Genomic DNA, 26,408 nt, shown 5'->3' with positions numbered 1-26,408 from the left:
AATTTTCTGAAACATATTGTTCTTCGTAAAGGATGTCAGCCAAGGTCGCCCCCCCACATTTTTACCACACCAAATCTGGCCCCCTATGCAAAAGGTTTGGACACCCCTGAGGTACACCATGCAAAAAATATATCTGCCACATTAGAACTCCATTCATTACATTATAACAGATATTGTTATTATTATTACCATTATTATATTATTAATCTGATTTTTATGCATAATGTATTTGTCTTGCTGTGTGTAATTGCTATTTGCAATAGTATCAGCTAGAGGCATGCGAAATTTCTGATTCTTAGATTGTTCGCGATTCGGCCGTGGAAGATTCGAGAATGATACACAAACATCCAAATTCCAATTCCTGAATTATACCAGATTAAGTGGAACACAGTCAGCGAAGTTTTAGGGACACAATGAGGAATCTTGACCTGAATCTATCTTTAAATGATGAAACAGTTTTATTACTTTGACATTTCAAAAGTAGACAGAAGAGAAATTATGGAATAATGTGAGCAATTTTAACAACTTTAACGGTTGATTTACAACTACAACTACATTTAAACTAATTGAATGTAGTTTAAAGATGCTGATACAGAATGGGGACTTGAGTATTTTATTTACTGTTTTTGACTGTTAACTTGATACTGGAATAGTAGTTTGGTTTAGCCTGAGAGGATTTTTTAACAACTTTGGAACCAGTGTACAAAACATTAAATTCGGGGGAGAGGGGGGCATCAATAGTCGATTTATAATCAAATCGGAGTCTCTGAATCGTAATTGAATCGTTAGGTGCCCAAAGATTACCACCTCTAGTATCAGCAGCATTTATTAAGGAGTTAGTGTAGGTTTTCAGGCTGTGGAACGAATTAATGGGATTATAATGTATTCTTATGGAAAAATCCTGCTCGGCATATGACCATTCAGACGTTCCTGGAACGAATTAAAGGGAAAGTTCAGAACTTTTGACATTAGGCTTAATCTTCGCGGTAGTGGGTGTTTAATTAGTCAGCGGAGTTGATTTCAACAAATTCTGTGCAGTTTGTCAGTTATGTTAGTTCCGGGGCTCCGGAGTTGCTAAGCTAAAAAAAAAAAACGATGTTGCCAGATCTCACATAGTCAAATAAATTCAAAATGCAAATCATTGTTCGAAATACCCGTTCGGTCAAAACAATGTCACATCAAACAGCCATAATGCATTTCATTCTAAAGCAGGACTATTTTTTTTAAATGCCTAATGGGACCAAAAGAGAGAGTGCTCAGTCTGTGGTGAAATAAACCGATGTGATATCACTCAAATATTGCTGTTCATACTACAATATTTGACATGTAATGGTAAATTCTAATGACATTATCCTAAAAACATAGCCAACACTATTGATTTCATGGATCATCAGTGATTCTCATGCGTGCATAGGTTGTGTTTTATTGGTATGCTAAGCAGGAACCATTGACTCGCGCTAGGTTAGCCCCTCTGGAGCCTTGAAACTAACAAATAACTGACAAACTGCACAGAATCTGTTGACTCCAACTCCACCAGTTAATTAAACCCCCGCTAAATCAAAGATTAAGCCTCATGTCAAAAATTTTTAACGGCCCCTTTAACTTCGTATGTAGAGGTACCACTGTATATGAATACAAATTTGCAATTTTTTGCACTTTCACTTCAATAAATGAATAATAAATTCAATTAAACTAAATTGAAGCACCTTAAATCTATAATGCGACAATTTTAAAAAAAATATACAGAAAATAAGATAATAGAGATAAAAGATATAAAAATATGATAATTTTTTTAAGGAATTAAAAATAAGAAAAAAAATAAGAATTAGGGCTGTCAAACGATTTACATTTTTAATCGAGTTAATTACAGCTTAAAAATTAATTAATCGTAATTAATCGCAATTCAAACCATCTATATAATATGCCATATTTTTCTGTAAATTATTGTTGGAATGGAAAGATAAGACACAAGATGGATATATATATATATATATTCAACATGCGGTACATAAGGACTGTATTTGTTTATTATAACAATACATCAACAAGATGGCATTAACATTATGAACATTCTGTTAAAGCGATCCATTGATAGAAAGACTTGTAGTTCTTAAAACAAAAATGTTAGTACAAGTTATAGAAATTTTATATTAAAACCCCTCTTAATGTTTTCGTTTTAATAAAATTTGTAAAACTTTCAATCAAAAAATAAACTAGTAGCCCGCCATTGTTGATGTCAATAATTACTTACACAATGCTCCTGGGTGCTGAAGCCTATAAAATCAGTCGCACCCAAAGGCCAGCAGAGGGCAGCAAAACTCCGCAAAACACAATTAACAAGTGGGCCTTTCACTCTTCTGTCATTTAAATCTGTCTGAGCTGGGCAAGTGAGTTATTTGCGTCAAATATTTTAACGTGATTAATTTTAAAAAATTAATTACCGCCCGTTAACGCGATAATTTTGACAGCCCTAATAAGAATGCTAGGATAAATGAGAAAAAACAAGGGGGAAACTCAGGAAAAACAATCTAATAACATTGAGTCATCCAAAGTCTTTCCAAACATAGCTATTCATGTCATCTGGTGAGAATTCTTCTAGTTTTAATATTTCAGTATATATATAACATCGCAATATATCACAAACCCCCAAAATGTTGCAATGTAAGTTTTTTTCCAATAATGTTAAGCCCTAGTCTGCATATGGTCATCAAAAATGTTTAAATTGTTTTTAATTGACCTAATCTTATTTGGATTTATCGATATTGCCAGATGAACACAAAAAGGTCATAGTGTATTTATTTTATTCCTTATTTTTACGTATAGCATAGCTGTAGGAAATTGTGTCACTGTCCAGTGCAATTAACCAGGTTAGTAAACCCAGTTGAAAGGATGCTCTTATATCCCAAACATTTAAATTATGTAGACAAGTAACAGTCATGTTTTTTTTCCAACAAACGAGGTGGTACATTCCTCTTGCACCTCTAATTCATCTCACATGTACACGCTATTTGCACTTCATCCACTAAATTACTGGCCCCTTTTTAATAAGGCTATAGATTTTTTGAGAAATGGCACCCATCTTGCTGTTGATTATATCGAAGACCTTTTGTTTTATTTGCGACAAATGTCAGATTTCTGCTATTTACATCCCTCAACACCCGGACGCCTGTGAAGGGTTATTGATTCAATCTGAGATGGATGGCAATGACCGTGAAAGGGAACAGAGTGTTAATTGAGGATTATTTGGAACCTTTGAGCCCGAACACTATCACTTCTGGGATGTTGGTCAACCTCAGTTATGTTCAGTTTTATAAATAAAATATGTAAGTGTACGGTTAGGGCTGTCAAACGATTAAAATTTTTAATCGAGTTAATTACAGCTTAAAAATTAATTAATCGTAATTAATCGCAATTAATCGCGATTCAAACCATCTATAAAATAAGCCATATTTTTCTGTAAATTATATATATATTCTGTAAAATAAATTGTTGGAATGGAAAAATAAGACACAAGATGGATATATACATTCAACATACGGTACAAAAGGACTGTAGTGGGCATTTCACTCTGCTGTCATTTAAATCTGTCTATGCTGTCCTCACTCCGAAGCGTCTACTTTTTCCAAAGCTAGACAGCTAGTGAACGATGCCTTAATAATCAGACTTCTTACTTTTTCATCTGATTTATTAATAAAATGGCTTCAAACCATTGTCCTCTTTAGACCGTCGTAAAACTACAAAAAAAAGTACACAAGCATTGCATTAGCAACAACGTTAGCTTAGCACGCTATTCAGGTTCACTAAACATAACCAAAAAGCGTCTCATACAAAAAATATAACATTTCACTTACTAACATAATATGTACATTCTTTACAACAACCATACTTGCGGACAAATCTTGTCCAAGGATCATATAAGCACAACATTACAACGTAGGCGTCAGCCCGAGACGTCGTGCAGCCATATTGAACTGGCAAGAAAACAATAAACCATGTCGCAAAGCGACCACAAGAGTTCGCTGTTAGCACAAAAAGCCTTGCTGTAAAACTTACCAAAAGGCAGAATACTGTCTGAGCGGGACATGTGCGTTAATTGCGTCAAATATTTTAACGTGATTAATTTAAAAAATTAATTTCCGCCCGTTAGCGCGATAATTTTGACAGCCCTAATATATATATATGTATATATAATATGTATATATATGTGTGTGTGTGTGTGTGTGTGTGTGTACGTATATAATAAGGCTTTACTTTTTTGTTGTGTACTGTACCATATTTGAATTTTGAGGTTGCTGTATTATGTTTTTGAAACAATTACAGATTAGCGCTCCCTGACTCAAAGTTTCTCACATCTGTTGCTCATCTGAAAATATACTTGATTTAACTTTGAGATTATAATATCTTTGCAATGGTACTGATGTATTTGTAATGAATTTGCTCAGGAAACACCCAGGTACTTTACAACCAGGGCATTCAAACTAAACTCAACCAAAGTTGAAAAATGTTTAAACTAGGGCTGTCAAAATTATCGCGTTAACGCGCGGTAATCGATTTTTTTAATTAATCACGTTAAAATATTTGACGCAATTAACGCACACGTCCCGCTCAGAAAGTGTTCTGCCTTTTGGTAAGTTTTACAGCAAGGCTTTTTGTGCTGTCCAACAGCGAACTCTTGTGGTCGCTTTGCGACATGGTTTATTGTTTTCTTGCCAGTTTATTATGGCTGCACGACGTCTCGGGCTGATAATGTTGTGCTTATATGATCCTTGGACAAGATTTGTCCGTAAGTATGGTTGTTGTAAAGAATGTACATATTATGTTAGTAAGCGAAATGTTATATTTTTTGTATGAGACGCTTTTTGTTTATGTTTAGTGAACCTGCATAGCATGCTAAGCTAACGTTGTTGCTAATGCAATGCTTGTGTACTTTTTTTTTTGTAGTTTTATGACGGTCTAAAGAGGACAATGGTTTGAGGCCATTTTATTAATAAATCAGATGAAAAAGGAAGAAGTCTAATTATTAAGGCGTCGTTCACTAGCTGTCTAGCTTTGGAAAAAGTAGACGCTTCGGAGTGAGAACAGCATAGACAGATTTAAATGACAGTAGAGTGAAATGCCCACTACAGTCCTTATGTACCGTATGTTGAATGTATATAAATCCATCTTGTGTCTTATCTTTCCATTCCAACAATTTATTTTACAGAATATATATATAATTTACAGAAGAATATGGCATATTTTATAGATGGTTTGAATTGCGATTAATTGCGATTAATTACGATTATTTAATTTTTAAGCTGTAATTAACTCGATTAAAAATTTTAATCGTTTGACAGCCCTAGTTTAAACACATGGTGAAATTTTGAGCAAAAAGAAACAATATATGTACAATTAAGTAGAAAAGCTTTAATTATCATAGGTTTGTGGTTCACAATCAATACGACCCCCCTCAAGAAAAAGAAAACATGCAACAAACAACCACCTGTGCGTATATAAATAGTATCACTTGCCTAAAAAACTTTGCATGAGTACACCTCTGCATAATATTGTATATCCTTATTACCATTAAACAAAACTATCTAAAAAGGGAACCTACTTCAGCTTACAAAAAAAAAAAAAAATTATATTTACGCAGTTTTAATCAGGAACAGAAAAGATTTGAAGTGCATCAAATTGCCTGAAACTAAAAAAAAAAAAAAAAAAGCCCTTTTTTAAGGTGTAGTATGAGTACTACAGATGTTGTCATATTTCCTCTTCTTAGCATTTGGGTAAATGTATCTCCACGTGGCCATCGCCTGTTCCCTGTCATGAGATGCAGGACAAGACAACTACGAGCGGTCGCCCTGTCATCCACTTACTCAACCCTACTAAAATGCATGGTCTCTCACTCAACACTACCGGGCATGCGCACATTGCACTCTTACGCACATAAAAGGTCCCCTGCACACGAGGCAGTGTTTGCAATACCATATTTCTTTTCATCTTTCTGCAAAAATTTGTCCTTGTAGGGTTTTACTTTGTACTGTAGTTTACCTGGTGCAAAATGGCTGTACTTCATAGCGACAACAAGAGCACGACATCGACCTACTGTAGTGGAAGTGCAATTACACTTAATTCTAGTCTGTGACCTTCCTGGCATTACTCAGTAAGCCCCCAGTGGGTCGTGGCCCACTATTTTAGTCGCACTCGTATAGGCAGATGAGCACATTGTAAACCTGTCACTAAATGTGGGTAAAAATGTTCTATATTAAAGCTTTGATGAGACAATCTCTCATGAACACACAGACATGCCTTCATACAGGAGCAACCTTGAGCATTTTTGACGAAATGTTTCTGAAAACCTGGCCCAGAATTATCCTTGGTGCTGAATTTCATAATGTAAGTCCTCATTTCAAGATACTGGCGTCCAAAATCCTGAAAAATTTAAGTTCACCATTTGCAAAGCCGAAAATGGTGAATGGTAGCTAATTTTCTGACTGCATCTTGGTGTGTATTTCTCAAATTTTGCATGGGTCGATTATTCATATAGTGGTTTCTCCAGAATAAATTTGAGTCGAATTGGAGTTGGTTACCTGTGGATCTCTGTTTAAGTTTATATAGAATAACCTGGCCGAGACTATTAAGTCATTAAAGACCAAATGTGAAGTTGGCCAACCATGTTTTTGAATAATATCAATGGCTAAACAATTCTAAGCATATTTTCGTTATTTTTTTCTAACGGAACCCTTCCAGATTCTTTGTTTAACCCATAGCAATGCCCTTGACAACGAAAATGCTTTTCTTCGACAATCTTCGGAAATCTTCGGAAATGACGTTACACAGAGACAAAAATAACAGTGGACTGCTGCAACATGCGACAGCCAACTTCGCTCTCACGCCGCGCTCTTCTCCTCACTTCCTGCTATGTCAACACTCTGCTGTCCGATGGCCCCTTCACGGGCCCTCACAAAGTTACGGACATTACATTATGCAGAAAATGGTGCTAAAAACAAAACGCAAATGCCCACTTGCCATGCTGTGGGACTTTCCTTTTTTTCTTTCTTTTCTATGTGCTTTTCTGACTCATTTTGAACCATCTTCCTTCTTTTTGAAAAAAGACAGTAAATGCAACAGTCTTTTTGGCATGTTGAAATACCGTTTGATCCTGGCTGCTTGCTCCCAAGATGCCGCATATTTAAAGTTTTTTCTTCTCTTTTTTAAATGTCAGGAGTGTAATAATACAGTAACAGCCTATATCTTACCAATCTTGTAATCTCGATGGGTCTTGTCCCCATTCCATGTCAGGTAGTCTAGGCACATTGTTTCCATCCTGATTAGCGTCTGGCTAATACATGTTAGGTCCAACATAAAATTCCAACCTCCTCTTCTTCCTCCAACTCTTCAAAAACTTGGATCTCCTCCCTTGCGCTCGATCTATCGCTTATATCGCTGTTTGAATCATTGTTTGAAGGGCTTTGTATGGCGGCCATATGGAGCGCTGCCATCGCTGTTCTCTGTGTGACGTATCACTTCCGGGTTCGTCCCCTTTCAGGCTCAAACTTCGGAAACGCGATTATTTTGTCAAATGTACAACATATAAAGTATTTTTTCATGCTTTATTTTTTTTGACAATGTTTAATTACTTTAATTGTGACCCTATTTGGCATGTTATGAAATTACTTCACATTTGGTCTTTAAAGCTTTCAGCACAAATGACAAGAATGGACATCCGATCAGGGTCTGAGACTTGCGGCTTTAGAGCCTTATGTGGGTCGTTCCTTCCTTTCTGGATTTAAAATTATTTTGCCACCAGAGAGACATACGTCCAAAGCATTTAGACGTCTACAGCTGTCAATGAAAAGACGACTACAGCTGTCAATGAAAGCCAATGAGTTAAGGATAATTGAAATCAGGAATGGAGATGAGATTTTATCAAGTAATGTGTGTGGTGTTTGAATGAGGCAAACATTGCTGGGAGGGAAGTAAGGAAAAAAAAAAAAGATAAAATGTAGGTGAGAGCTGGCAGAATGTTGTAGTGAACGACGTTTTGGATTCTCTCTGCAATAACGTTTTTCCCTTGACACATCCTGTCTCTGTCTAGATAGGAGTTGTCACATTGAAGGGCTCATTTGCCTTTTGCTTGCTCATTACATCTAACTCAAACTTATTTCCTCTTCTGGGAGATGACTCCCCCACCCCTCCTCCATTGCCATGTTTGTGTGCGTGATACTGTTAATGCAGCATACGAGCGTTTCATTACAAACATGCCACTCGACTTTGCACAGACAGATTGTATTTGGAAAGTTTGTGATGCTGATGTGATTTAGAATTGGTGGGTGATGCGTAGCTCACTTACATAAACACACACATTCAATCTATGCATCTCCTTACCATGCTTGCTTATTGATACACACAACCATTAATGTTCAACAACCTTCCTTCATTGTGATTTCTCCCATATGCTCCCAACTAATATTCCGCTTGGAGCAAAGGCACTTAAACCAACAGACACAAACACACTCACACATGAAAATACACACAAACAGGCTTGCACAATTTCAAGCAGCCCTTCTGTGCTACATTAACTGCAAACCTCATTTCCACACAAAGAGAAGCCACTGGGTAAAATACGCTGGGACGACTCATTAAACCTTTCACACATGCACAAACGTGTACACCCACCCATACACAGGCACGCATGCAACTCCACTTCACCAACCTGCATCATTGTAGAAGCCGATATGCATCAACCAGCGGAGAAATGAATTCCCTGTTGATGGCAGTGACCCTGTTTTATGTGTTTGTGTGAATATTTTTTGTGTTGCTTGGCCACCTTGTCTCAGGAAGAGCCTCATTTGTTCAAATAAACATCTATGCTATTATCGCAGGTCCACTCACGGCAGCGCATTCAAGAATAAGACTTAAATGTGCATGTGGTTGAGCATGAGTTTCTCTGAAACTTGTTTCCACTTCTCAAAGGTGCCCCGCAAAGGTCTGTACTTGGTCTTAGAATTTTCATAATTTACATTAACAATATATGGCATACTAACTAATTTGGGTTTAAAGTACTTGTCCCTGCCTATCAGTGTTGTTAATAACGGCGTTACTAACGGAGTTTTTTTTTTTTTCAGTAGTGAGAAATTTCATTATTTTTCTAATCTTTGCAACCCTGTTACCGTTACTGAGGATGTAAAGGTATGCATTACTATCCTATACTACGTTGGTTGAATGACATGAGAAAAGTTTGAGGGACACAGACTCACGGAGAGAGCAGAACGGGAGTGGGGAGGAGGGAAGGGAGTTGTGACGCCGTTGCAAACGCGATGCTAGGTGGCTCCAATAATACCAGACTATAGCCAACAATATCAGTAGATATCACACGTGTGTAAAACTAGTGAATGTGTGAATCCCTTGTGAGTGTAAGCCTGTTGGCAACCGCCCCATCGCCAATCCCGGCACCGGAGGCCCCCCCACCTGAGCGCGCCCAATCACATCCAGCCACACGCGAGCTCCACCAAACACGCGACAGCCACGCAGACGGGCGGAGACAGCGCGTGGGCGCCACCCCAGGGCCACGGTCCCCACCCAGCCAGGCCGGGGAGGGAGGGCGAGCGAGGGGGGGCAGCACAGCCCAACCGTCCTCCCGCAGCCCAGCGAAGGAACCAATTGCCCCCCCACACCCCCCCCCACACCCCACCCCGGGATCCAGGGTGGTCCCTGGGCAACCGGCGCCCCCATCAACCAGCCTTCAGGGATGGAAATACGGGACGCACCACAAACCCCACGTTCTAAATAGATCAGCTTCTAAAACTGTCCTCCACAAACAGGGCATCATAGCACCATCACCTTGAGCTGTACTCTCGTCTCCTTGGTTAATGGGTCCTTTCTTCATTCATGCAGACAAAATTATCTGAGTTACTGTATATTTATTGACAAAATACCACCAAATCTATGCTTTCTGTTCACCATGCATACCGTCAACCGTACTCCCTGTTCCAGCAATAATATTAACTTCTTCATTCCAGAGTCCACACTACTTTCAGACAATGTTTTGCAGCAAAAGACTGAAACACTCATACTTGCAGGATGTGCAAATAATACAATGTGGGGGGAAAATTTATGTTTTTAGGTTAGGAGGTGAAAAGTTAAAAGATGCAAGTCAGGAAAAAAAGGTTGGAACAATCATGGGAGGAAAAGGCACTCAAAGTTGGGAGCAAGGGGTCACAGACAGGGATGATGGAGAAGAACAAATGCGGCTGAGAGTTGATCCCTTTATGAACCCTTCCTGGCTATATGTCAGCTACCTAGGGATGCCAGGGATGAGTTAACTCCATATTTGAGAAGAATCTGTGACATGCCAATTAGAATAAAGTGATGAACATGGCATACTCTTCCTTCAACCTTTCATTGTGGGATTGTACCTTAATATGGTGGAGAAAAACTTGGCAGCATGCAAGAATCGGAGCTACCGCGTAACACAAACTGCATGTGATTTTGTTTTTCAGTTTGCTTGCATGGTCGTTATTCATTGAGTTTCAGATGGACTGCATTGAGAGGATTAATATTCTCTAAATGTGTATGGAATCATTAAACTTCACCACATTAAAAGCAATTGTAAAAGGGTCACATTTGCTGACTATATTTAGTGTGCAGCTTTAGCACAATTAATTCCTCAACGTATCGAACTTTGCTTTTAAAAAAAAAAAAAGGAAAAGCCAGGGACTCAGTTGCAGAGGTGGTTTAGAAGTTATTTACAAAACAAAGTTTCAAACAAAAATTCACCAAAATGGGAAAAATGCACTTTCTGGAACAACAAAAGTTGTGACCAGGACAAAAACTCACTGGATCAGCTACAAATGGAGTAGTGCTGCAACGATTAATCGATTAACTCGAGTATTCGATTACGAAAAAATATTCAAATTAAATTTTATTGCTTCGAGTATTCGTTTAATTACAGTGGCGTTGTTATACTTTATTTTGAAAGTGTTTGCATTTAGTTGAATTGATTAGGATAGATGCACTGCCCTCTGGTCTGCCTCATTTCACATGGCTGAATCCAACTGCTCCCTGTTAAGACCAACATAAGTTTTTGTTTGACCTAATGTTTTTTTAATTCATTCGTAATTTCGTTTATAGGTTTATTTAGCCATTTTTTGTGGGAAATGTGTTTGAACCTTTTGTTAAGAGCATTGTAAAAAAAAAAATATATATATATATATATATATATATATATATATACATACATAATATTACGGCTGTCAAACGATTAAAATTTTTAATCGAGTTAATTACAGCTTAAAAATTAATTAATCGTAATTAATCGCAATTCAAACCATCTATAAAATATGCCATATTTTTCTGTAAATTATTGTTGGAATGGAAAGATAAGACACAAGACGGATATATACTTTCAACATACAGTACATAAGTACTTATTTGTTTATTATAACAATAAATCAACAAGATGGCATTATCATTATTAACATTCTGTTAAAGCGATCCATGGATAGAGAGACTTGTAGTTCTTAAAAGATAAATGTTAGTGCAAGTTATAGAAATTTTATATCAAAACCCCTCTTAATGTTTTCGCTTTATTAAAATTTGTAAAATTTTCAATCAAAAAATAAACTAGTAGCTCGCCATTGTTGATGTCAATAATTACACCATGCTCACTCATGGTACTAACCCATAAAATCAGTTGGACCCAAACGCCAGCATAGGGCGCCAAACACCAAAAAACAAGTAACAAGCGGACATTCCAATGTACTGTCATTTTAGTCTGTTTGAGCGGGGCATGTGCGTTAATTGCATCAAATATTTTAACGTGATTATTTAAAAAAAAAATTACCACCCGCTAATGCGACAATTTCGACAGCCCTAATATATATATATATATATATATATAATTTTATAACATTTAAGCTAGTGGACTTTTGCTATGTAGTAAGTTCGCCAATTGTTCTTTTGTTGTACATAGATCCTCTTTTTTTATACCATTTGAGGCTCAGCTCAAGTATTTTAATTTTTCATGTTCCTTATCCGATTACTCGATTATTCGAACTAACTACTTCATCGATTAATTGACTACTAAAATAATTGATAGCTGAAGCCCTAAAATGGAGTACTCAGGGGAGTGTGGCCTTCTCAGGAGCGAGGCTACTACGGCCATGTCTACACGTAGCAGGTATTTGGCAAAAGTAACTTTTTCTACAGTTTGCCTATCATCCACACGCACATTTAAACCAGGGTTCTTGAAAACTGCACGGAGAGTGAAGATGTGCGCATTCTGCATTTGTGGCGCCATCATGTGGGCACTGATAACCAAAGTTTGTGGAACCGTCACTGACTGCAGCGAACTTTGTCCCTACGTCACACATGACACCAATGTTTACATTTTGGAGTAGGCTGTTTTTGCTTCTTGCAGTGCTTCATATTGAAGAACACATGCGAAGGAAGGGGGGTAGTATGTATTAGTATGTATTATGTATTATTAGTAGTAATTATATTCGCTCATTGTTATTAATGTTCTTCAAAATGAATGAATGCAGTTGGTTGTGGAAGTTTTTTTCTTCTACAAATGGGCTTTACTGATGTGCCACAGGTGTTGTTGATTAGCCTCACTCCTGAGGAGACCGGTCCCTCTTGGACCAAAGCACCCTTCAGACAGTGAGAAAGCCATCAATGCAGAATTTAATGCAGGATAACAACAGTACTGCCCCCTTAAAGGACACCACCAGGCGAACTCCCTGGCTTGTTCGAGTACCTTGCACAAAAATAACATAGCAGCTGTGGATCAAGGATCAGGGTGCGCCCAATCCTTGTGCGCTCCTCGGTACCATACGTCTCCCAGTCGACGACGTACTGAAAACCTCAGCCTCGCCTGCGGACATCCAAGATCAGGTTGACGTGGTGGAGGCGCTGGAGATTGAAGGGAGCTCTCAGTGACTGGCTTTAAGAGGGAAACATGGAAGAACGGGTGGATATTAAGAGAGGCAAAGAGAGTAAATTGAATGGCACTGGAGTTCAGGATCTTCTCAATGGGATACGGACCAATATATTTGGGGATCAGCTTTCGAGAACCAGTTTGCAGAGGGAGGTCCCTTGAAGAGAGCCATACCTGTTGCCCAACCTCTTAATTACGGCTGGGATGCGGTGTCAATCCGCCGGTTCCGCTCTGCTGTCCGGCCCAAGGCAGCTCTTGTCTCCCACCAAACATATCGGACCCTCCTGAATTGGAGCTGAACAGAGGGCACGGCCGTATCAGACTCCTGTGTGGGGAACAAAGGAGGCTGGAAGCCATGGTTCACCATTAATGTTGACAGGCCTGTAGCTGTGCTTACATGGGTGTTATGTGCGTACTCCACCCAGGATAGGTGGGAGGTCCAGCAGGAGGGGAGCCGGGAAGCGACGCAACACAGGGAGGTCCACAGGTGTTGCTGATTAGCCTCACTCCTGAGGAGACTGGTCCCTCTTGCACCCATGCAGCCTGCAGACAGGGAGAAAGGCATCAATGCAGAACATAAGGCAGGATCACAACAGGCTCCAAAACATCATAAATTTGACATTCCTGATAAAAAAAATTTACTGTTCCATCAGCTGAAGTTTGCTATCTATAAATTAATGCAGAGGGGTATAATATGTATCAACAGGTATTCTTTCAAACATAAATTTATGATGAGACTTAGCGTTTTACTGTGAGAAAATTTGTGTAGTAGACTATAAAATTGCCTTTTCGTCAACACTTTTCCACTTTTTAATGATGAACAGAAACTCAGTAACGGTTTTGGGAAAAAGGGCGCCAGGACGTACACCAATCTCTTTGTGTCTATATTGAACATTTTATTCAGTCTGTATGCAGTGTACATGAGTTCAGTGACATCAACCAAAAAGTGTTTGGTGTCTAAAAATCATCGGTTTTTCAGTGAATAGACCCTCTGACCTTGATCCACAGCTTTGGACCATCTCTGCTTTTCGTGTGGGTCATGTACATGCTGCTCAACTGACCTCAGCAAGCTGCCTGTCGCCCACTCAATTAGCTTCTATAGCTCAAAACCAGTCGGGTCGTCACCTTTTCTGCTTCTCCTTCATTTCCCATCCAACTCGCTGTGTCAGACTTTTCGACACGGTGAGAAACAAGCATGTGGAAAGTTCGGGTGCAAGAGCACCACAGTGGGATGTGAAAATCGAAGTGAGTAGCTAAGAAAAGCATACAGTTTAATGTGTCTGTAAGAATAAGGGTATTTTGAAGGATGAGTGGGTTGATCACCCAGATCAACCTAGAATTTTGAAGTCATCATCCAGAGCGTGGAGTTAACCAGCATTCATTTTAACTGCAATCTTAGATGTAGTAACACAAAAGAAAAGTAACTAGTCACATTAATTGTTAAAATGTTTAATGAGCTGAAATGTGAGTGAGTGTATGAATGATATAGCTTTTGAGGGTTTTTTTCTACTCACTTCACCTCTACAACATTGTTGATCCCCAAGCGAAGGTGCACACACAAGCAAGTGGGTCCCAGTAACAGATTATTACGCGTGCTTGCTCACCTTTTGCACACACACACATACACACAAACACACTTTTATTGATCGGATCCATTTTATATCCTTGCTCAGACTTTCTTTGTAGCAGCTCTCAAATCATTCCCTCTAATAACTCATCAGCGCGCGTGGTCAGCAAATCTCATTTATCACTGTAGCTCAGGTCCCTTTGCCGCCATGCTTGGTGCACCCTGAGTACCCACAGCAATATGGAGGCTCACCAAGTGAAGAAAGGGCAGCACACTAATCTTTACGGAGCAAACGATCTATAAAGCAATATAGGAGCTTATGAGCTATGGGTGTTGTTTGGAATCAAAGCGAGTTCAACATTGCAACAGACTGTCAGACTTTTTTTTTTTTTTAATATTTAACTGTTCACGTCAAAAACATTACACCAAACCTCATTTGCGTGTTAAATGAAATTGTACTTAAATCACCCTGATTAATGCAATTATATAAGTGTTAATTTGTTCATCTTGTCTCCAGTTTGTCCAGGAACAGAGAATAAGTTGAGTACCCTTTCCGACCTGGACCAGCAGTACCGCACCTTGAGGAAGCTTTATGAGAACTGTGAAGTTGTCATGGGCAACCTGGAGATAACCAGCATTGATCGGAACCGCAACCTCTCCTTCCTCAAGGTGAGATACCATGTGTTGATTATGATGACTAAATGATAGCTCCATATTACATATGACTGAATGGCCATTCCAATGTGCCTGTTCATCAGTGGAACCTTACCATGATTCCTTGCAGCAAGAGTACTACATTTATTAGCTTATTGATGAAGTTGAGGTGTTTTTTTTTTCTAATTACCAACTACATTTGGGAAATGATCGTTTATTGCTACAAATTGCGTTCTAATCCTGTAATTGCATACCGCAGTTAAGGGACACTTGATGAATAGAGTGATTTTAAACGGCAGGCATTATTTTTCATTAGCGACACAAAGGGAAATTTACAAAATCCAAGACCTTAAGGATGAAAGGGTTTTTTTAAAAAAGGATAATAATATTCCCAGAAGCGGTTTGAGCTAATGTTAAATACACGACACATTAATCATCAAATGTAAAGCTGACAGCCAATTCCATTTTTTTTTTTTTTTTTTTTTTTTTTTTTTTAAACAGAACCATGATCACGGGCCAGAAAAAATGTTTTTGTTCCCTGACAATACATCCGGCTCCTGTGAGTGCGCTACCTGGCAAGGCATCCATGCCTGGGATTCCACAGGGATTTCAATGCAGTATTTAGAAGTTTTACAAAGATTATGCTTAGATCATACCTCGCCAAAATAATCATGTCACTTAGCAATGTCTTCATCCATACATAGCATGTCGCTTAAAGTGTATATGACACGTAAACTAAAATCTTAAATAGCATTGTTATTGGAATTAAAATTATATAATGAGATAATTCAACTGGTACAACAATTGGGCAAAGCGCAGATGATGAAAAATGAGTCTTTTAATTCTTTCGTTCCTCCTGTCATCATAGCGCGCCGGCACCTCCATCTTGGCGATAATGTCACTAGGTGAAATATTTAGTATTGGAACGATGTTGTCGATCCAGAAGAAGTGTGTGACATACAGCCATATATTTGAGTCGTATTTGGAGTAGAAGGAAGATTCAGAACGACAAAAAGGCAACGGGCAACAAACATGATGCTGACGAGCAGACTGCATGGGCAACACAAAATGTCATCATTGTTTTCATCTCTGTATTACAGGTTATCCTTTGTATAAATATTGATTTCCTGACTACAATATAAATTGTATTTTCATGACAAATAACAACAGTCTTGTGCTAAATGGAATATGAAATATTAAAAAATATTCAGTATAACAGGGCTAAAAAAATAAAGTGGCAAATTTTTTTCTTTGCCTTTTCTATTTAGCTTTTCGTTGTCTTTGGCTTTCTCTTTGGCAATTGCCTTTTGCTTTCGCTTTTACCGAAGGGAATGGTCTGTCAATCAAATGGCGTTGGGAGGGGCTTTCCAAACAGGAAAGGGTTGGTTATCGAGGGCATTAAATTCAATTGTCTTAGTGACGGGGTAGTTGGCTGAGGTGACCCATCCAGCCTGTCAGCTGCTTCACTAAGCAGTTGTGAAATTGATTTTTCCATATCTCTCCAAATAAAAGATGGATTTAAAAAAATCGCACGTTACAGATTTTTTTTCTCCGTTGCTCAGTGACGTCAACTTTTTTTCAAGTAAACTAAGAGTAATCAGCTAGCGATTACTATGTATTCCTGTGTAAAGCCCATCCCACCATCATTTGATTGACAGACCATTCTTTTTTTTTTTTTTGTAAAAGCAAGGGCAAAAAGCAGTTGCGGAAGTAAGGCAAAGGGGAAAAAATTGCCATTGTTTATGTTTGTAATTTTAAATGACACAAAGTAAAAGTTAATGACAAAATATACTTTTATATTCTCATTTATTTTTTACATTTATTCTTTTAATTTTGGCACTCCTGTGAGTCCACAGTCATGAAACTACTGGTTTAAATGTTAATGATAAATGAACTGGTATTTAATTGTGCAGGTTAAGTACTCCTATGCACATTCTCCTGACAAGTTTGTTCCTATAAATCACAACAATGGTGTGGAAAGTTCAAAACGAAGCCCCTGTTGTTTCAACACCATGGACAGAGGTATCGTGTGTGTGTGTGCGCGCGCGTGTGTGTAATTTACAAGCCTCAGCACCATGGACAGATAAATGTGTGCGCCATCCACTTCGTGCTGTTTAATGAAGTGCGTGCAGTCTAATTACTGGGCTAGTGCTATAAAATGAACACCATAAACAGTCCCATTAGGCTCAGCATCATTAGGGAAACAATTAGACATCTGGGGATTGTTAACTGGATGTGAGGGAGGTCAAGTCTCTGGAGTTTAGGTGGTTACTAAGGGAACTATTTGTCGCAGAGAGACCCCCACCATTATCTTATACAGTTTAATGATCACCTGTTTTTCTTATTAATAAGTAGTTCCACTCCAAGTGAAACGATTAAATTTTGGCGTTTAGACTATTTTTCTAGTCATAATTAGTGAGTATTCAGGAGTATGTACATTAATTATAGCGAGATGGATGGATTGACAAAATCATTTATGTTAAGCGAATTTTAAGGGGGGCAGTGGGCCAGGCCCCCACTGGTAGCCGAAAAGTGTCAATGCATGTAATTGACTTTCCTATATATATATATATAAGTTGTAAAGCAATAAAACTGCAACAAAAATGAATGAAATGAACAGAAAAACTTTTTTTTTTATAATGGGTCGAAATTATTTTTCAAGCACCTCAGAGTCATTTGCTTTGCACATAATTTAAAAAAAAATAATAATAAATATAATGTATATATATATATATATATATATATATATGTATATATATATATATATATATATATATATATATATATATATACAGTTTGTCATGTCTCGGAAGTCTTGTTAATGCTTTGTGTTTTGTTCAAGTCAGATCCTTTTATTTTGGTAGTGGTTTGCCTCCTTGAGCAAACATTACTTCCTGCTCTTGCCAATCAGGCTGATCATGTCCACCTGTGACCTTGTGTATATATAGCCTGCAGCTAACCATGCCCAGTGTCGGTTTGTCTTGTATCCTGCCATGTTCCATGTCACCAGCTCATGTAAGCCTTTTCTTGACTAAGATTTATGTTGAGTTCAAATACCCACTTTTGTTACTTTGTTGATTTTGCCCAGAATTTTGGTATCCAGCAAGTGCTGTGACTTTTTGTTGACTTTGCTCAGAATTGTAGTATCCAGCAAGTGCTGTGAATTTTTGTTGACTTTGCTCAGAATTTTGGTGTCCAGCAAGCGCTGTGATTTTTCGTTCTCTTTTTGAACTCCTATGAACTGAAAATAAATATTTTTGTTTAAACGGAACATTCGTGCATTTGGGTCCTTAGTGAATCCTTGTCACAGTTGTGGTCAAAAGTTTTCATACACTTGTGAAGAACATAATGTCATGGCTCTCTTGAGTTTCCAGTTATTTCTACAACTCTGATTTTTCTCTGATAGAGTGATTGGAACAGATACTTCTTTGTCACAAAAAACATTCATGAAGTTTGGTTCTTTTATGACTTTATTATGGGTGAACAGAAAAAAGTGATCAAATCTGCTGGGTCAAAAATATACATACAGTACAGCAGCGCTAATATTTGGTAACGTCCCTTGGCCATTTTCACTTCAATTAGGCTCTTTTGGTAACCATCCACAGGCTTCTGGCAAGCTTCTGGTTAAATCTTTGACCACTTCTCTTGACAGAATTGGTGCAGTTCAGTTAAATTTGATGGCTTTCTGACATGGACTTGTTTCTTCAGCATTGTCCACAAGTTCTCAATGGGGTTTAAGTCAGGACTTTGGGAAGGCTATTCAAAAACCTTAATTCTAGCCTGATTTAGCCATTCCATTACCACTTTTGATGTGTGTTTGGGGTCATGCTGCGCCCAACACCCAATCTTCGGGCTGATGACGTTAGGTTATCTTGAAGAATTTGAAGGTAATCCTCCTACTTCATTATCTCATTTACTCTCTGTAAAGCACCAGTTCCATTGGCAGCAAAACAGCCCCACAGCATAATACTACCACCACCGTGCTTGACGTTAGGCATGGTGTACTTGGGGTTAAAGGCCTCACCTTTTCTCCTCTAAACATATTGCTGGGCATTGTGGCCAAACAGCTCGATTTTTGTTTCGTCTGACCACAGAACCTTCCTCCAGAAGGTCTTGTCTTTGTCCATGTGATCAGCAGCAAACTTCAGTCGAGCCTTAAGGTGCAGCTTTTGGAGCAAGGGCTTCCTTCGTGCACGGCAGCCTCTCAGTCCATGAGAGTGTGGACACTGACACCTGTGTTCCAGCAGCTTCTAATTCTTGGCAGATCTGCTTTTTGGTGATTCTCGGTTGAATCTTCACCCTCCTGACCAGTTTTCTCTCAGCAGCAGGTGATAGCTCGCGTTTTCTTCCTGATCGTGGCAGTGACAAAACAGTGCCATGCACTTTATACTTACAAACAATTGTTTGCACTGTTGCTCTTGGGACCTGCAGCTGCTTTGAAATGGCTTCAAGTGACTTTCCTGACTTGTTCAAGTCAATGATTCACTTTTTCAGATCCATGTATGTATATTTTTGACCCAGCAGATTTGATCACTTTTTCTGTTAACCCATAATAAAGTAATAAAAGAACCAAACTTCATGAATGTTTTTTGTGGCAAAGAAGTATCTGTTCCAATCACTATATCGGAGAAAAATCAGAGTTGTAGAAATAACTGGAAACTCAAGAGAGCCATGACATTATGTTCTTCACAAGTGAATGTAAATGGAGGTATGGAGGTATTAGCCTGAAAGAGAAAAATGACATCAACCACATTGTTAAGGTGGCTAGTAAGATAATAGGTTGTCCACAGGTCTCCTTAACTGATATTTATGAGAGGCGGGTTATGAGGAAGGCAAATGACATTCTTGACTGTGCCGATCACCCCCTTCATTGTTCATTTGAGGTTCTCCCTTCAGGCAGGAGATACAGAGTCCCTTGTTTTAAGTCCAACAGGACAAAGAACTCCTTTTTATCAAGTGCGATTAGGCTGCTAAATTTGTACAATTCTCGGACCGAGAGGCAAAGCTGTTCATAGCATTTTTTTTTAAATTGGGATCTTTGTTATTTTATGTGTATGTGTTATCTGTTGTTGTGTATCTGAGTGCTCACCTGCTGTAAGATAAGTTTCCCCTCCTTAGGGGACAATAAACTTGAACTTGAACTATTGAAATTTTTTTGTTGTTGTTGTTGTTGATTTAAGCAACTTTTTGGGCTATTGAATGATTTAGATACAAATGTCCCAATCATAATATGGCCCAAACACAAAAAGGATTGCTTCAATCAAAGAAAACATTTTCAAGGAAAAATTAAGTGTTTGTATGCAAATTTTTCAGTCTCATATTTTTTCGCATTCAAAAACTTTTATCTATGAAGAAAATTATTCTTTTTCTGATCAAAGTGATTTTTCTTTTTAAAATCTATATTTTTTGAAGCAACTTATTTTTTCATTGAATTATAAAAAGAAAAATATCCTAGCCAGAACATGGCCCAAACACAAATCAACATTACTTCAATCAAAAAGTTGCTTGACTTCAATCCAAAAAAAAAAAAAAAAATCAAACAAAACTAGCTTTTGCATGCATTTTTTTTTTTTTTTTTTTTTTTTAGTTTTTTGAGTTTCAAATTTATCTTTGCATTCAAACTAGGGCTGTCAAACGATAAAAAAATTTAATCGAGTTAATTACAGCTTAAAAATTAATTAATCGTAATTAATCACAATTAATCGCAATTCAAACCATCTATAAAATATGCCATATTTTTCTGTAAATTATATATATATTCTGTAAAATAATTTGTTGGAATGGAAAGATAAGACACAAGATGGATATATACATTAAACATACGGTACATAAGGACTGTAGTGGGCATTTCACTCTACTGTCATTTAAATCTGTCTATGCTGTCCTCACTCCAAAGCGTCTACTTTTTCCAAAGCTAGACAGCTAGTGAACGACGCCTTAATAATCAGACTTCTTCCTTTTTCATCTGATTTATTAATAAAATGGCCTCAAACCACTGTCCTCTTTAGACCGTAGTGAAACTACAAAAAAAGTACACAAGCATTGCATTAGCAACAACGTTAGCTTAGCACGCTATACAGGTTATCTAAACATAAACAAAAAGCGTCTCATACAAAAAATGTAACATTTCGCTTACTAACATAATATGTACATTCTTTACAACAACCATACTTACGGACAAATCTTGTCCAAGGATCATATAAGCACAACATTACAACGTAGGCGTCAGCCCGAGACGTCGTGCAGCCATTTGAACTGGCAAGAAAGCAATAAACTAGTGTTGTATCGGTCGCGAACGATTCGTTCTTTTTGAACGAATTGTTTGGGTGAACGAGACCGAACTAATCACATCTGCACTGATTCGTTCTATGGAGTTGGGGCTTGTTCGCTGTGTGGGAGGGCGGTGAGCAAGCGGCAGCGTCTTCTGACATCGCACATGACCAATCAGACGCCAGCCTCATCGCGGGCAGGGGAGGGAGCGGAAACAGAATCAGGGCGTCTGTCACTCACTCACGTGTGGCCAATAAGCAGCCAGCGTGCAGGCAGGCGGGCAAGACTGAGTTTTGTCACTTCCTGTTCAGTGACTCGGTCCTCCGGTTCCTGACCTAGCTTGTAGTGATGGGATCTGTCGTTCACTTGAGTAAACGAATCCATTCTGGTTCGTTCAGTAAAAAGAACTTGACTTTCCAGTAATGACTATGCGGTGAACGAGTCTAAAAATGAAAGGAAATGACTTTGTCACATACTTGTTAACGTGGAGCCTATCAAATGCTGCTCAAACAGACAAAGACACCACACAAATCTAACGAGCATGGTTTAGTCTACTACTTTTCTCAACAGACTCGGGACTGCCTATGACGACATACTATCAAATTTACAGTAATTTAAAACACGGGTAGCTACGAGGCAAGCAAAAGCTGAGCTGCGGTCGCGTGACGGCAGTGAAGGGGGCAGAGAACTGTTACTATATGGAGGCTTCATGGCAGCGATATTAACCTAATATGTGCACAGAAAAAAAGAATATGTAGTATGATCACCATAATACTGATTTGCAATGAAATTATATACATGTCAAATTTTTCCGACTGTTTTATTTTTTTTTTCTTGTCAGAGCGTGTCGGGTGTTGGTTGGTTTGACAAATTATGTCAGTCCGTCCATTTTGTGCTACTCAAGCGCCCAAAAACAACGCACGCGGACACGGGAGATGTCGCAATATGTCTACATTTTTCTTAACAGACTAATGAGAGTAGAAAGGCGACATCGTAAAGAGCAAACAATTATTTCTCGTCAGCATTTGACGATCTGAGATGAGGGGATGACAGGGGAGCTGACTGGATTATTTTATTTATTAATACCAGTGCAAAAAATCAATACGATCATCTTAATACTGATTTGCAATTAAACTGTCAAATATCAAATGTAGTATCGTTTTTATTTCAGAGCAGCACATTTGACAACAAGCTATTTACACTTTAGTTTTAACAATAGTGACCAAAAATAATAGTGATGAGCATAAAAACAAAAATACAACAGAGCGAGAGGTAAATATGATGTGTTGGTCGTTCCATATTTAGAAATTAAACTTTCAATTTATTTTTATTTTCGTGACAGCAAGCATGCTGCGTTGGCTGGTAGCAGCAGCATTGTATATGTGATCAAGATCATGCTAAAGAAAGTCCGTGCGCCCCCGACCCCAAACCCCCACTCCCCCCACAAAAGGAAAATGTTTAACCGTGTCCTAAATCGAAATGCAAGCACGAGCCATGACTTTGAGCCCATACAAATACGACAGACGACGCGGAAGTTCTCCCTCGCTTTTGCAGCAGCGGGAGGGAGACGAGGCTGTCTGTGAAAGCAGAATGATATCGCCTGTCACTCATTTCTGAAACTACGATGAGCGGTCAATGAGGAGCCTGTGTGCAAGAGAGGGAGGGACCAAGTAATGTCACTTCCCGTTCAGTTATACTGCGAAACGGTCTTTGGTGATTCGTTCGGCAACGTCACTTCCCGTTCACTAACCGAACGATTCATTTGAGCGGGGAGGGAGATGAGGGGGGCGAACGATTCGTTGAACGATTTGTTTGAACGAATCTTTTTACTGAACGAACCAGAATGGATTCGTTTACTCAAGTGAACGACAGATCCTGTCACTACTGAATAAACCATGTCGCAAAGCGACCACAAGAGTTCGCTGTTAGACAGCACAAAAAACCTTGCTGTCAAACTTACCAAAAGGCAGAATACTGTCTGAGCGGGACATGTGCGTTAATTGCGTCAAATATTTTAACGTGATTAATTTAAAAAATTAAGTACCGCCCGTTAACGCGATAATTTTGACAGCCCTAATTCAAACACTTTTTTTTTTTTGGTTGAAGTGACTTTCTTTTTGGGTTGAAAATATATATTTTGATTGAACCAACTTTCTTCTTTTTTTTTTTTTTATTAAGCAACTTTTTTTGATTGAATAATAAAGACACAAATCTACCTCCATATGGCTCCGCCCAGGGGATAGTTTTTGACTGGGGTAACTACATTGGCACGACAACGGCGGGCGTACCAAGTTCAATGGATGACGATAAGCAGCCTGATTTAGAATTCCCCTCAAGAATGATGGGAAACAAAAAACGGTCATTGTCAATTTATTATTTTAAATATTCGTTATTCTTGTTGTTAATTTTACTGCCGACACTGCGTTTTGGGGTCATCAACATTTTGTGCCCCCCCCCTGCACCAAAAGTCAAACTCCGCCTATGAATCCACCCCAAAAAATTTTGGGGAGGTTTGGGGTGGGGGTAGTAAAAACTGAGCTAGACTTTTACTGTTTAAAAGTAAATTGTCATTTTAAATATTTTCTAGTTTCTGCACATTTGAGTATATTCTTTATATAGACACATACAGTTCATAAACTTAGATGAAAATGAGAGTGGGCACTAAAATGAGAGGTAGGTCGGTATAGGAGTTACTGAGGTGTCAGTTTTACTGCAGACAAAAGCTGTTGCTGTGCTAAAATTACAGTTTGGAGATTGTGCATGTGTGCGTTTGGCAGTGGTTTGTTCTGTCACAGTGATGCAGTGATGTAGCGGGTGAGAGAGATGGACGGGACAAACTGACAGTTAGATAGATGGGGTGGCTCAGCGACCACTATGGGTTCAAAGCGGATCTCTGACTTTCCCATGGTCCCCATCTACAGATTCATTTTATTGTCCCGTCATTCCATCAGATAATACATAAATCTTCCCCAGTAGGTCATCCTCAAGCTTCACTCTATGTGCAAAATACATCTTTAGGGTACAGTATAGCATACATTAAAAAAAAAAAAAAAAAAAAAAAAGTAAACATTTCATGTTAATGACTATCACAATTTACAAATAAATGAAGAAAGAAGAAACCAAATTTCAACCACATTTTTCACAGTGGTATTTAAAGATTGTGTTTTATGACCATGCTTTTATTTGATTTTTAATTGATAATAATGGTATTCTCAAATTAGTAACATAATTACAGTCAACGTAAATACACATGTTGTGCATTGTGATTAATTAACTCAAACTTTGGGTGTGTGACCTCGCCACTAGGGACAAGAGTCCACGAGCCTGCCATATTTAAGAGCAAACATGTATGCAAATACAGCATAACTGCAATTTTGCAATGCCAGGACTAAACACAACTAAAATGTGACATGTGAATTTGTGGTGTAATATTTCCACAGCTGTGGGTTTTGAGAGTACACGAGTTGCCACCAAGGTGGAATCTTATGATGAGGGACACCTTTGTTCATATGAAAAACTGAATAGGCAGAAGCGACCCTAAAGTCTAATAGTAAAAAATCCCAGTGTTACATGATTTACATTAACCAATTTAAAGTGAAAACAGGAACTGGAATTAGCAATTGCAAAATGAGGAAACCGCAACCTGTGGTGTGTTAACCAATAGAAGCCGTAGTAACACATCCAACTTGGAGTGAAACTACAGCACATTTTCCAAAAAACACATGGGAGCGCGACGCTATAGTGTTTCCAATTTGTTTTAACTTAACTTGAAGTCAGATTACTGAGGTAGGAACTTAAGTAGTTATTTTAACATTTTACAGTTTGTAATTTTCTTAGTTTTATGTTTATTTTGACAGTAAACTTGAAATAGGAGAGTTCCATAAAACTGACTGAAAATGTCGGGGGGTTTTCGGTAGTTGTTCACTGTCAGTCAACCTATAACTTGTTGTGACATGAGTTGAGTTGATTTAAGTGCCACCCTACAGTGCTCATATCTAGAATTTCAAAAAAGGTTAAGAAACACCATGTGAAATATTATGTGACTACGGTTAACAAAATTCAAAAAGGTTCCCAATGCCTTTGCCTGGTATCGCCCTCAATGTCCGTTGGCCACTGGCTGCCTGTCACTCAGAATTACCCATTTCCTAGTCGTGAATCAGAGAGCTGTACCAAGTCGCCCCTGTGCCCCACAAGCAGTTAATGGTGTCACCTATGCTGACAGACTCTTCATTAAAGTTGGATCAATATGGACAGAGCTACCAATCACAAGGCAGGATGCCAAAGCAGTCTTGGGACAGGGCATGTCTATTGAATACAAGTAACACTCATATACACATGACCATCTTATTCCCACCCCTTTCATGTTGGCATAGAAAAGCACACAAGCTCAAGTAGAAAAGAGAGATGAAGGACACTGAGGTTCGCGGGGTGTCACAGGAAGACAGCAACACTTTTCAATCGCCTTATCTGCTGCAAGCACCACCCGAGAGTGACACAGTGAGACGGATGACATTCTCATGTCTGTGTGCGTCTCGTAAGGAGCAAACCAGTAACGGAGATGTCTTAATACGGAATGCTTCCTGTTTATCTTGGGTTGCAAACAAAGAAACTTTTATTTTATATAGTTTACAATTGATTCATCCATTATTGCGGTCCTTGTAAGGTTAAAATAAATGTTTTAAAATTCGACAGAGAAGACAACCCTATAGAATGTGAAATAAAATATTTACTAGCTTCGACCGCTAAGTACATAAACCCAACCAGCACAAAATTTCCGGCTTACTTATTAACTCTTGCTTTTCCAAAGAAATCAATTATCAATGTTGCTACTTACAGAGACTTTTTTTTCGGTGATTTTTAAAGTGATCCTCTGACTTAAATACATGTAGGCTCTAATAAACAACCATTGTTCCCTTGTACTAAAATATGTTGTTAGAAACACATAAAATGTTAAATCAATGGCAATATTTCATAATATTTAGTCCATATTTTGAC

At 38.3% G+C, this 26,408-nt stretch overlaps 1 protein-coding gene across 7 annotated transcripts in view; it reads left to right on the top strand.

Annotated features, from left to right (window-relative positions):
* The window catches only part of LOC130930964 (receptor tyrosine-protein kinase erbB-4-like), a 428,601-nt gene that overhangs the window by 153,043 nt on the left and 249,150 nt on the right, over positions 1–26,408 (top strand). For all 7 annotated transcript variants that reach the window (XM_057859366.1, XM_057859391.1, XM_057859374.1 and 4 more), the window contains exon 2: positions 15,007–15,158. In XM_057859366.1, coding sequence (XP_057715349.1) covers positions 15,007–15,158 — 152 coding nt within the window. The remainder of the gene's footprint in view (positions 1–15,006; positions 15,159–26,408) is intronic.

This window comes from Corythoichthys intestinalis, chromosome 2 (assembly GCF_030265065.1).
Source record: "Corythoichthys intestinalis isolate RoL2023-P3 chromosome 2, ASM3026506v1, whole genome shotgun sequence".
Taxonomy (NCBI): Eukaryota; Metazoa; Chordata; class Actinopteri; order Syngnathiformes; family Syngnathidae; genus Corythoichthys; species Corythoichthys intestinalis.
This window is presented reverse-complemented; position numbering and strand designations above follow the sequence as displayed.